The following is a 13,718-nucleotide window of genomic DNA, read 5'->3' as shown; positions in this document are numbered from 1 at the left end:
TTCCTAGTAATAGAAATTTGTTTAGTGTAGTACAAGCTAACTTCATTCATAACCAAAACCAAGAAAGCTATAATTGAAATCTAAAACAATAAAGGCCACACGCTCACCACTGGCCCATGCTGTTCATTTCATGGACTTTCTCAATGCTCCTTCCACTTCCTAACTTATCCACTTTAGGTTAATTTGCATGTAAGGGCTCTTACTTTGACATGCACAAGTTTATAAACACAATGCATTGGGTTGTATAAAGTTGACTGATGTGTCTTTCAGATAAAATGTGAACAATTATGCAATATAACCTTGCTAAGAAACACTGTAAAATTACAATAGCACAACACATATGTGAGATGGAACTACAGATGCTGATTGAAGATAGACACAAAATGCTGGAGTAACTCAGCAGGTCAGGCAGCATCTCTGGAGAAAAGGAAGAGGTGACGTTTTGGGTTGTGACCCTTCATCCGACTAAGAGTCAGGGAGGGGGACATCACATAGCACAACACATCTGGGGGACAGTGGCTGTGGCACAGATCATTTTAAAAAGTCATTATAAAATGACAGCAACTTTTGGCTTCAGGTTCAAAGCAATTACTGTAAACAAAATACTTACAACTAATTATTCATATTAATAGAATATTGCTTAATGCAGTACAAATAAACTTCATTCACAATTTGCAAGTGCAAACAACAACTGCTAAAACTGTGATTTATGTTTCACAGGACAAGACAATGTAGAAATGAGCCGAAGGTAAAGTGGCATCAGTAGGCTGTCATGTCCCTGAGCCTTGTCCAACTGTCCTTCAGCAACCACGTTCTCTATCTCTTCCAATTTTCCATGCAATTCTCAAACTCTTTGATTCTCCTCGTGTCTCTCAACCTCAGTTGATAATGATCTTGAATATAATTCGCAACCGAGTTTCCACTGTCTTCTGGAGCAGACAATTTTAAAGATTTAAAAACAATGGGTAAATAAATTTATAGACAATACACAATAGGTGCAGGAGTAGGCTATTCGGCCCTTCGAGAGAGACTGGTTCAAACTGTTCCAGAAGGTTGCAGGAAAGTAATTTCATGTTGACATGTCCAATCTTTAATAGAAAGTACTGTGTTCAACTTTAAAAGCAAATCGTATTTGAGAAATCAGAATAAATATTAACTGTTAGTGGAGGACACCAGAGACTGCATCCTCCCCTCCATGAAGTTTTGATTTGTACGGCTTGTCATATACCTTCGCAGCCAGACTGCTGAAGCAGGGATGTAACAGTCCCAGGCCACTCATTTGCCTTGCTCATCATCTGAAATATTGCAAGATTGGATTGGCTTCTGAGCAAGGCAAGGCTCCCAGATACCTTAGCCACATGGATCTGCAGCCCACTAACATTTTGATTGATTGATCCGATTCAATTCATAATGGGACCTACTGGGGATATATCTGCTACAGAAAGCTGAGACCCTTTCTGAACTGTTACAGGTAAACTTACAAAACAGACCCACAGAATGTCTAACGTTTGCCAGTGCTAGTGTGTTACCTGGGTATGACAGGAAGGGAAGTGTGTGTGTGTGTGTGTGTGTGTGTGTGTGTGTGTGTGTGTGGAGTGGGTAGGTTCCCTCAGTCCCCAGCCTCCAAAATCTGGACATAAATTATCTAGGCTTAAGCAGCTGGATAACTGCAGCCACATTAATGAGTCAACGGTGGATGCGATCTCGCTGGCCCTCCACTCCGCACTGGACCACTTGGACAACAAAAACTCATATGTCAGGCTGTTATTCATTGATTACAGCTCGGCATTTAACACAATCATCCCCTCCAAACTGGTTACCAAACTCGCAGAACTGGGTCTCTGCGCATCCCTCTGCAACTGGATCCTCGACTTCCTCGTCCACAGACCACAGTCTGTTCGTATTGGTGGAAATGTGTCAGCCTCAATAACAATCAGCACGGGAGCACCTCAAGGCTGCGTGCTCAGCCCCCTGCTGTACTCACTCTATACCCATGACTGCGTAGCGAACCACAGTGCGAACTCCATCATCAAGTTCGCTGACGACACCACTATTGTGGGGGGTATCACTGATGGGGATGAGTCAGAGTACAGAAGAGAGATCGAGCAACTGTCCATATGGTGCCAGCGCAATAACCTGGCCCTCAACACTAGCAAAACCAAGGAACTGATTGTGGACTTTGGAAGGAGTAGGAGGGGGACCCACAGCCCCATTTATATCAACGGGTCGATGGTTGAAAGGGTCAAGAACCTCAAATTCCTGGGCATGCACATCTCTGAAGATCTTTCCTGGTCCGAGAACACTAACGCAATTATCAAAAAAGCTCATCAGCGCCTCTACTTCCTGAGAAGATTACGGAGTCGGACTGTCAAGGAAGACTCTCTCTAACTTCTACAGGTGCACAGTCGAGAGCATGCTGACCGGTTGCATCGTGGCTTGGTTCGGCAATTTGAGCGCCCTGGAGAGGAAAAGACTACAAAAACTAGTAAACACTGCCCAGTCCATCATCGGCTCTGACCTTCCTTCCATCGAGGGGATTTATCGCAGTCGCTGCCTCAAAAAGGCTGGCAGTATCATCAAAGACCCACACCATCCTGGCCACACACTCATCTCCCTGCTACCTTCAGGTAGAAGGTACAGGAGCCTGAAGACTGCAACAACCAGGTTCAGGAATAGCTACTTCCCCTCAGCCATCAGGCTATTAAACCTGGCTCGGACAAAACTCTGATTATTAGCAACCACTTTCTGTTATTTGCACTACCAGTTTATTTATTCATGTGTGTATATATTTATATCATGGTATATGGACACATTTATCTGTTTTGTAGTAAATGCCTACTATTTTCTGTGTGCTTAAGCAAAGCAAGAATTTCATTGTCCTATACAGGGACACATGACAATAAACTCACTTGAACTTGAACTTGTTAGCATGCAGATTGGATCGCAGCTGGAAATGTGCAGGGTGATCATATCATGGTGTTGTTCAGCATGCAATGCAGATGTAACATCAACATTGCCAATTTGGTTTGCTATGCTCTGGCAAGCATAACCTCTCTCAATGTCACTGTGAGGGGCAGGACGCATGTTCTGCAAGAGGAAGGACTCCAACTCACCAGCAATAATGTGAAAAGATTCATAACTATTTACAGAACGTAATGATTAAGGATAGGGGACAAAACATCTTCCATAATAATTATCATTGCTGGTGCCCCACAAGGTTGTGTTCTGAGCCACCTACTAAAATCCCTAAACACACATGACTGTCAGCCAAATTCTATTCCAAACTCCACTTACAAATTTGCAGATGACACCACAGAAGTGGGCCGGATCTCAAACAATGACAAGACGCAATACAGGAAGACTTGGATCTTGAGAGCTTGGTTACAAAGTGTCAAGACAACTTCCTATCCCTCAATATCAGCAAGACAAAGGGGCTGGTCAGTGGCTTCAGGAGGGTTGGAGCACATGCGTCAGGCAACATCAATGGTGCTGAAGTAGAGATGGCCGAGACCTTCAAGTTCCTAGTATCCTCTGAAGACTGAGGAAATTTAATATATGTTCAATGACTTTTACCAACTTTTTAGATACACCACAGAAAGCATCTTATCAGGATGCAACACAACTTGTTTTGCAACTGCTTTGCCTAGGTATGTTGCAAAGCCTACCTGAAGCGTGTTTGAAAATCTGCCGTTGCGGGTGTGCGCGATTTTGGCGCCGTTTAGAGGGGGCGGGTTTAAAACGCGATTTTCTCTAAGCTGTTCAAATCGAAGATGTTCAGCCTAGTTAATTATTAACGAAAAATCGCTGGAAGACTCCGTCGCAAAAGCTATTATTAGGTTTAAAGGCCTCGTATAATAGTTATAGTAGTTTAAAAATCAATCTCTAAACCCGCGAACACCAGCAACCGCAGGGTCTCATAAAGCAAATAGCAGAAGGTAGGTTGTATATTTTTACATTAAAAAGGGCTTCTAAAGATCCCTTTATACAAAGTTTAATATTGCGAGTAGCTCAATTTGGGCCCATTATATCGCGCAGTATTTTTCTGGGCATTTGGGGCACAAATCTACCGCAATGTGAACGTTCTAAACCAGCGCGTTCCACAGGGACCCACTGGAAAGCTGATTTAAATGGGCATTTATTTACAGCAATTGAACACTGAATTCCTTCCATTTGGTCTATAAATTAATGTAAATGAGATTTAAAAATCATGTTTTATTGTGAATTATTTGTGAATATTATTTGGACATTTAGGCTATTTAAAAATGTTAATCGTTTATTAAGAAATGGATAGATGTTTAGATCTAGTAATTGAAGTCTGAAATTAGCTACAATTAGGTAACTAACTAATTATATGCTTTAATTTCAGGTCATCCAAGTAAGATTATTTTATATTTGTTTCAGAATGCTTCAATCTATGATAACTGAAAATTTCATTCAGTTCTCTTAATTTTTAAGAAAGTTATGGGCTTTTGACTGTTCACGATCACAACTTTTTTGTTATGTCCATAGAAAATCAATAGGGAACAAGATGCTCATTTCCGAGTATGAAAATGGCCATAACTTTTTAAATACTTGAGATATGAAAGTGAATTAGGTGTCAAATTAAACTTATTTTTATGCTTTATCTGATGGGATAAATTACAGACTTGATTTTTAAAATCTCAAAATTTTGTAACATTGCTACTTTGCCCAAGACCATGAGAAATTGCAGACAGTTATGGATGCAGCCCAGCCCATCACAAGACCAGACGCCTTCCCCTCCCCCACCCTCCCCACTCCCGATCAACTCATTGACGGATGATGCAGGAAAGCACCCAACATAATCAAGGACCACTTACCCCACGGTCACTCCCTCTTCTCTCCCGTTGGCCAGGAACAGCTTTTTCCCCCCGATGTTCTCAGACCACTGAATAGACCTCTCATGAATTCACCAAACGTTGACCAGATCTCTAGATTGGGAGCTTTAGTATTTTTTTTGGATCTAATTTTTCTCTGTAGCAGTAACACCATATTCTGCACTCTGTTTCCTTTCTCTTTGCTCTACCTGTTGTATTTTTGTCTGATTAGTTTATAATCACGTATGGTAACATTTTCCGTGTTGGCACACTTTTTCGCTGAATCTCAGGACTTTTGAGAATAATACATTTGGTAATTGCATTGAATCCATAATCTTCTGCCAGTTTCACATATTTCACGTTACATGGGTTGTGAGGCAAGTGCTGAAGGACCTTTTGTTAACTTAAAGGCTTCTGCACAAATAGCTGCGAGGCATGGGTTTATTGAGCATGGAAGCATGACCAAGAGATTGAGAAGCTAGCGGAAGAACGAGAGACACTTTCTGCCCTGGGTGGTTTGGAGAACTACTGTTTCAGTAGAATATCAGTAAGGAAACAAGCAAGACTACTACAGTTCAGGAAGATAAATCAGTCAATCGCAACTCACGCAGGGTCTCAATGTAAAACATCAACTATTCCCTCCCTCCCCCACCCCTCTCACCAAGATGCTGCTCAATCCGCTGGGTTCCAACAACAGATTGCTTTTTGCTCCAGATTTCAGCATCCGTAATCTCTTGTGTCAACAAAGCCAATCAAATGCGTCATGAAGGGCTAGGAGGAATTACTCCCCACAGCTAGTTTATGACCATTGGGAGCAAACTCGTGCAGGTAGTCTGGCAGCCGTCATGGCATCCTGAATCTTCAGCTGTTTGTTGTGCCAAGAGCATTTGTACCCGTGTGGAAAACCACAGAGGGGATCATAGGAAGCTGTGTTATCCACAGCTGACCCTGCTGATTATTCCAGTGTGAAACCAACTCATGAATGAGCAGCAGGGAACTGTAAACTTTACCGCCGTAGACAATGGAACAAATCAACCCTTTCTTTCTGTTAGGCTGCGCATGAGGAATCATCAGTATACAGTACCAGTAACTAAAGACACATTTCTTGTTGACCACAATTCCCAATGTGTCCAATGCAAAATAAATGAAGAGTTCAAACCAAATGAATAAGCCAAAAATTTGTTGCACAAAAAATAATCAAATTGCTTTTGTGCATTTTTTTAGTATGCTGTATCTGTCCAACGCTTCCCTTGACTCCACCATTATGACTGGATAGATAGTCAGTCTTTTTCTGTGGGCAGGAGAGTCTCGAATTTGAGGGCAGAGTTTAAGGTGTGAGTGGAGAAAGTTAAATGCAACCTGAGGGATTAGCTTTTCCACACAGAGTATGGTGGTTTATCTGGACTGAGTTGTCAGAGGAAGTGGAAGGGGCAGATACAATTATGTTTAAAAGGCATTTGGACAGGTATATGGATAGAAAAGGCCTAATTCATGCAAAGGACACAGACCTTATTCATGCAAAGGGTCTCAGCATCTCAGGCACCATGGATGATGTGGGCCGAATGGGTACATTTCTCTGCTGTACGCTTTAAAACATGTTTTCTAGCCAGAACTGTGTGAATTAACTGATTAGACCTTATGGAAATTCAATGACCATGGGAATTACTCATGATGAATAACAGGATCAGAGGATGCAACAGACTAGACATTGGTAAGACTGCTTCTTGTACAGCACTTTACTCATTACAGAATGTTTTAGTTAGCTGTCCAACAAACGTTGCAGTAAATTCACCACTGCAAGATCAGGTAGCAATGGAGTGAACTCGAAGCCATTATAGATCACCCACTGTCTTCTAAGGGATTGTCACTTTTAAAATGACTTTTCATCAGTATAAACCTGTACGTAAGATGAGTTTGATGAAACTTTGCATTCACCAAGCAGGTTCACCAGTCAGGACGAGGAAGTGCGCAGATCTATACTACACTGGATTCATAGATCTGTGCTATCTCCAAGTGAAACATTTGCTGAATGCTTAGCTTTGTAAAAGTAATCGACTACTTTTGTAATAAGAAGTTATCAGCTGCTCTTTGCAGTGCAGCAACTATCTGATTAGAGATAAAACAAAAGGCAGGAAATGCTGGGAGTAAAAAGGTCAAAAACTGCCTGCAGAGCGAGAGAAAAACAGAGTTAACACTTCGGTCTGATAACGTTTCATCTGAAGAGTGAATGTAGTTTCTGCCTCTCCACAGATGGTCCCCGCTGTGATGTGATATTTCCAGCACTATCTGTTTTTCTATTTTAGAGTATTTCGTTTTTGATTCACGGTGATTTTCGATATAACATGTGTTCTTGAATGCGAGTAGATGAGAATGAGAGCAGATCATGTACTGGAATTCCAACTGTTATGCGGTGATGTGTCTAGGCCAGCAGTGGGTCTAGGTGACTGATTCAACTTTATTTTACGGATCTGCCATTATCAATTTGTACTTCCAAGCTGGCTGAATCCCTGATGAGGTCCTCGTGGCGGGTGGATCTACATTTTTTTTTGCAGATGCCTACAAAGCCACATAATATCCGAAACATCTGATGCCATGGCGGTAGACTTGCTGCCTTACAGCACCAGAGATCTGGGTTCGATCCTGACTCCAGGTTCTGTCAGTACAGGATTGTACATTCTCCCTGTGACCATGTGGGTTTTCCCCAGTGCTCCAGTTCACTCCCACACTCCAAAGACAGACACGTTTGTAGGTTAACTGGCTTTGATAAAAATTTGTCGTGTATGGGGATTGCTGGTCGGCGCAGACTCTGCATTGTTTCTCTAAACTAAACTAAATTAAATAAATATAATTTTTGAATTTTTGAATTGAATTGAAATATAAATCAATGAATTCAAAAATATAAATTTGTCGCCATTGTCATCATTTGGACTAAGTGGAGTTCACTGCTGTGCCTGGCATTAACCATCTGTACAGTGTGGAAGTTTCATCAGGTTCCTTTGACATTCACTGGCATTATTCTCCATTGTTCACCAGCAGTAGACAGAGGAATGGGGAGTAGGGGATGGAGTCCTTACAGGAAGCAGGGTGGGAAGAAGTGTAGTCTAGATAGCCATGGGAGTCAGTGGGTTTATAGTGGATGTCGGTCAGAAGTCTATCACCTGCGATGGAGATAGTGAGGTCAAGAAATGGTAGGGAAGTGTCGGAAATGGTCCAGGTGTATTTGAGTGCCGAATGGAAGTTAGTGGTGAAATGGATGAAGTCAGTGAGTTGTGTGTGGGTGCAGGAGGTAGCACCACTGCAGTCGTCGATGTAGCGGAGGTAGAGGTCAGGGATGGGGCCCTGGTAGGTCTCGTCGTCTAGACTACACTTCCCACCATGCTTCCTGTAAGGACTCCATCCCCTACTCCCAATTCCTCCGTCTACGCCGCACCTGCTCCAAGGATGAGGTGTTCCACACCAGGGCACCGGAGATGTCCTCATTCTTCAGGGACGAGGGTTCCCCTCCCCTACTATATATGAGGCTCTCACCAGGGTTTCTTCCATACCCCGTAACACTGCTCTCTCTCCCCATCCCCCCACTTGTAACAAGGGCAGAGTCCCCCTATTCCTCACCTTCCACCCTATTATCCGTCACATACAACAAATAATCCTCCGTCATTTTCGTCACCTCCAACGTGACCCCACCACTCGCCACATCTTCCCATCTCCTCCCCTGTCTGCTTTCCGCAAAGACTGCTCCCTCCGTAACTCCCTGGTCAATTCGTCCCTTCCCACCCGTAGCACCCCCTCCCCGGGCATGTTCCCTTGCAACCGCAAGAAATGCTACACTTGTCGTTTTACCTCCCCCCTTGACTCCATTCAAGGACCCAAGCAGTCGTTCCAGGTGCGACAGAGGTTCACCTGCACCTCATCCAACCTCATCAATTGCATCTGATGCTCTAGATGTCAGCTGATCTACATCGGTGAGACCAAGCGTAGGCTTGGCGATGGCTTCGCCGAACACCTCCGCTCGGTCCGCAATAACCAACCTGATCTCCCGGTGGCTCAGCACTTCAGCTCCCCCTCCCTTTCGGAATCCAACCTTTCTGTCCTGGGCATCCTCCATGGCCAGAGTGAGGACCACCGTAAATTGGAGGAGCAGCACCTCATATTTCGCTTGGGCAGTTTACACCCCAGCGGCATGAACATTAACTTCTCCAATTTCAGGTAGCCCTCACTGTCTCCTCCCCTTCTCAGCTCTCCATCAGCCCTCTGGTTCCTCCTCTTCCTTTCTTCTTCCCCCCCCCCCCCCACACTACATCAGTCTGAAGAAGGGTTCAGCCCGAAACTTTGCCTATTTATTTCGCTCCATAGATGCTGCCTTACCAGCTGAGTTTCTCCAACATTTTTGTCTACCTTCGATTTTCCAGCATCTGCAGTTCCTTCTTAAACATATCTTACTTTATGTCTATTTTCAAATTCTGATGAAACCTGCCCAGAGATTTGAGTAATCTCATCTTTTCTCCCACTCCCATTTTACTTTGCTGTGATTGAATTGTTCTCATTTTAAGTCCAAACCTACTGTGGGAGACCTGGCAATGTCAAAGCAACATAAAGTCAACCAATTTAATTCAAAACTTTACTGGGTGAAACTCCTTTGTGACAAAGGACCCCAAAATGAGATATTAAACAGTTACATTTTAAAATAAATTTCATTTAAGATTACATAATAAATTAACTTTTCCATTTGCCAGTAGACAATTTAAAATATCATGGTCTTTTGTTCTTAATGGAATAGAAATGAGATCTGTTTCAGGATATTGATGAGTGATTAAAAAGAAAAGTTGATTAAAGGAAAAGCATTTACTCATCTTCTTCAGAAATGTGACTGATTTTATTTGTAAAATAAATTAATCTTCCAGAATTTAATCTCATACTTTTGGTAAGATAATATTGTGTCTTATGTGTGCTTTCTGAAGTAATCACCATTCAACAATTCTAGTGATCCATCATTCTTCATTTTCTGTGTCGGAAAGAACTGCAGATGCTGGTTTAAATCGACGACAGACACAAAATGCTGGAGTAACTCAGGCAGCATTTCTGGAGAGAAAGTAATGTTTAGGGTCAAGACCCTTCTTTATTTTAACTTGATAAGAGGGAATCACAAGGAAGTAGCTGGAAGCCAGTGAATCTATTATACCTGTTTGTATTGGCTATATCTATATGGACATAGTTAATGAATTTTCCACACTCCCAGAAACTTGACTCTCAAAGCATCCATATATTTTCAGAAGCAGCATCTGGTTGCTCTACACATATATTAATTCTGCATATGTGCTTTGGTGGGGGTAATGCCACAGATGGCTGCTGATTCTCTAATCACATCCTCTGAAGCCCAAATCATTTTTTTTTTAATGGACAAAATCTGCATGTTGGAAATTGTGCCTTAATTAAAACTATTCATTTTGTTTGGAACCTAAGATGGAGCTGTACTTTGCCAGAAGAATGTTTCAGAAATGCAGAAATGTTTCCAATTTAAGAGGGTTATAAAATGAGACTAAGGTCTAAAACAAGAGCATGGACAAAGAAATGTGTAATTTATTGAAATACTATTTTGTGACCAAGATGTTGGAACGACTAGTGAACAATTTAAATATGTATAAAATCCAGTGTAGTTTGTGAATCTTAGAACCCGACAAAATACTGCACTAATAAGATGTGTGGCATCTCAATATCCTCAATTTTCCTGTTAGGTGACTTTAACTGCATGGACTTTCAGTGAATATATAACTTGTTCACTAGCACAATAGAAGCTCAGATCTTACATTTACATTACAGTAAAAGTCAGTTGAACTTCAGGATACACGATGAACATGAATATTTCTACTTTGGGCAGACACAGAAAAACTGTAAAGATTATTTAGATTGGCTGAAATTTGCAGACAGTATTTAATCTCACCTTTAATCTCACAGAAAATACATTTTTCAAGTCCTATTTTAAGTTAAGTTAAGTTTAAGCTAAGCAATTAAATATTTTTACTAAAAGGTCAGAGAAAGAGCAGCCTGAAAGAAAATCCATGTTGACAGATCAACAGGTTTTCAAATAAATCTCAAGATTGATAACCACTACAACTAATGGTTTTGGACAAAATGATGGCTCAAAGTGGCTGAGCATGCCGGGGCTAAGACTGGCAAAGATCGTGACATAACATTTTCACACAGCAACGAACAATTTAAAAATCAGCAAGTTGCTTGAAAGGCATCCTCAGCTTTACTCTGCAGACATCATAGATTCACCAAATAATAAATGCCACATCAATTTTACCATAGTATAGTAACATGCTCAACATGTCTGACGAAAGTTCCACTCTAGTGGAAGAATTTACTTTGGTTAAAATCAATAGGTTAATCTATCACTCAAATAGCAGAGATTGGAAATGTAAATATTTCAAGTACCATTCACTAGTACAGGGTACTATATTATGTAATATTAATGCTAGGTTAAATAATTTAATTGCCTCAATTTGTCTGCCCCACTTGTTTTAATCTGGACTGTACTTGGAGAGATATGTAGTTAGCAAAAACAGACCGTATTTTGTTTGGAGTCTTGATCTATTCAGTTCTTTAGAATGGAAAACCTGTTCAGGTATTTTAGATACAAGTGTACTCGCCTCGGTATTCTAGATGGTAATAATGAAAGCAACAGCAGGTCATTGAGCCTACCTCTGTGAACTTCACAGCACTCTAGGATTTGGATGGCATTTTATGGCCAATAATAAATTTGGGGAATGAAGAATGTTCAGGCGAATACTGCATCCTGGAAAAGAGAGGGATAGCAATTGTAGGCCTAGATTGGACTTGGGTGAGACTGCCCACCAAGGACATGTGGTGGATGAAGCTGTATCAAGGCTCAGATCAATCAGAGAGTTAGTGAGGAAATAGTTGGGTGGTGTGATTGAGCCTGGGTCATTTGGGTGTGGGTCAATGTGGAGTTTGCTAGGTGTATTAACTGGGATCTGTGGTGGTGGGAAGGACAATAAAAGATAAAGGGTAGCTATGGGACACAGTGTGGAGTCCTGTCCATGTTACACTGTAAATACCCGGCTGTCCAGGGAATAACCAACAAGAGACACCCCAGGCATAACTTGTCTAATTTGCTCCAAATGGTCTAAGAGCCTGGGCAAATAAGCAAATTAATGCATATCTAAATAGAAAACTGAAATGCGAGACCTAGCTGTATAATGCAAAATGACCTTCATATGGTCACATTTTTAATATCTCTTTTGATTAAATAAACAGCGATTTAATCTAAATATGCAATCTAATTTCTAGGCTAGTTTGCACACGACTTTATATCTGAATTTTACATCACTAGTATGTCGAAACTCCCCTGCACTTTATGGTAGCATATTTTAATGCATTTAGTGAAAGATTAATCTATTGGAAGATTTGAGTCCTATGTAATGGGTGGTCTTTAACACAGATAGACTGGGGGGATAATTTTATTGACACATGGTGGATCAGGCTTTTGTGCCGAGAATTGCCTTCAAACAGATTATGAATTTCCTATTTAGAACATAAATACTATTGTTGCAAATTTATTGGCAGCAGCAACACTTTATGGTCATAAATAAACATTAACTGTCAAAGTAAATTTGTGGCTTGTTGGCCAGAAATCTCTATTTAATGAATTATGACAGTAATGTGTAATTATGCAAATTTCATTTTGGAACAGTGGGTTGGATATTTTGGATCCTGACACAATCCAATCAGTACTCACTCTTCCTGCTTTTGCAGATTATTAACGCTCATTTTTGTCTAAGGCTACATTGGCAAAGATTATACAGCCAAACTGAAGAATCTTCAAAAGCAGAAGTGTCAACATATGAAAAATGTCCACCTATAATTTCTGTCAGACAGAAGGAGTGAAAATGTTATCTCTTTAATAAATTTAACAGATCTCCACATAGTAAAATCATGATTTCAAAAAGCTGCCAAATATTTCTGTTCAACAAGTCCTTCCTGCACCACCCCCCTCCCACAGCAGCAAGGTTTTAATTTTTTTCCCAGTTTTGTACATTTATTGCAACACAATTGTAGATGTTTAGTAAAAATATGAGATTATCATTGAAAAAATGATTGTAATCCTTTGCCTTGGAGTTTCTCTATTTTTATTGACAGCAAGCTCTAAGGTTTAATTATGTTTCAAAAAGCATCTTTGCATTTAGCACAAGGATGACATCAGAACTGAAGCTAAAATGTATAACTCTACTTACTGGTTGAGGATCGAAGAATAGGCTGCCTTGTCCTCTTCTACACAAGAAACCATCAAAGTAATGAGCTTAGGCCAGAATTCCAGATTTTTATTGCTGGGTCCCTGTTCTTCACGAGGAATGTCTTGTTTTTTACTCTGTAGTGACAAAGGTTCCATGTTCAAAAACAAAGTGTAATATTATGTAAATATATTACAGATCATGAATATTATCTATTAATAGCAATATTCAAATTATATACATAACTTTCAACACACCAAATGCAGAATGGTCAAGATGGCCAATGGGTAAAAAGTGTGAAATGTGGAGTAAAATATTCAGTAGCAGCAACCATTAATTGTTCAATGTCACTTTATTGTCACGGATACCTAAGTACAATTTTTTTTGCTACTATAACCTACTATATATTAGGCACATTCATACTAAGTGCAAGAGTTTTAGACAGTAGACCCCACGGAGTCAATACCCAAGAGCCGCCATGTTTCAGGCTCCATCTTAAGTTGTCAAGTCAATTGACACTTTTCATATGTATAAAAATAATGTGTCAGTCGAAACTTGCTGAGATTTCTTCAAATTCATGGCAGCTGATTGCCAGTGCCATTAGTCCACCTCCGGCTGTTGATGCTCAAGG

The 13,718-nt window shown here is 40.8% G+C and overlaps 1 protein-coding gene across 4 annotated transcripts in view; it reads right to left on the bottom strand.

The window, feature by feature from the left end:
- Positions 1–13,718, bottom strand: part of unc13c (unc-13 homolog C) — a 378,167-nt gene that overhangs the window by 83,345 nt on the left and 281,104 nt on the right. For all 4 annotated transcript variants that reach the window (XM_033050677.1, XM_033050678.1, XM_033050675.1 and 1 more), the window contains one exon: positions 13,091–13,224. In XM_033050677.1, coding sequence (XP_032906568.1) covers positions 13,091–13,224 — 134 coding nt within the window. The remainder of the gene's footprint in view (positions 1–13,090; positions 13,225–13,718) is intronic.

Source organism: Amblyraja radiata, chromosome 34, assembly GCF_010909765.2.
Source record: "Amblyraja radiata isolate CabotCenter1 chromosome 34, sAmbRad1.1.pri, whole genome shotgun sequence".
NCBI classification, from domain to species: Eukaryota; Metazoa; Chordata; class Chondrichthyes; order Rajiformes; family Rajidae; genus Amblyraja; species Amblyraja radiata.
Note: the sequence above shows the minus strand (reverse complement) of the source record. Positions and strands in the feature narration are given on the sequence as shown.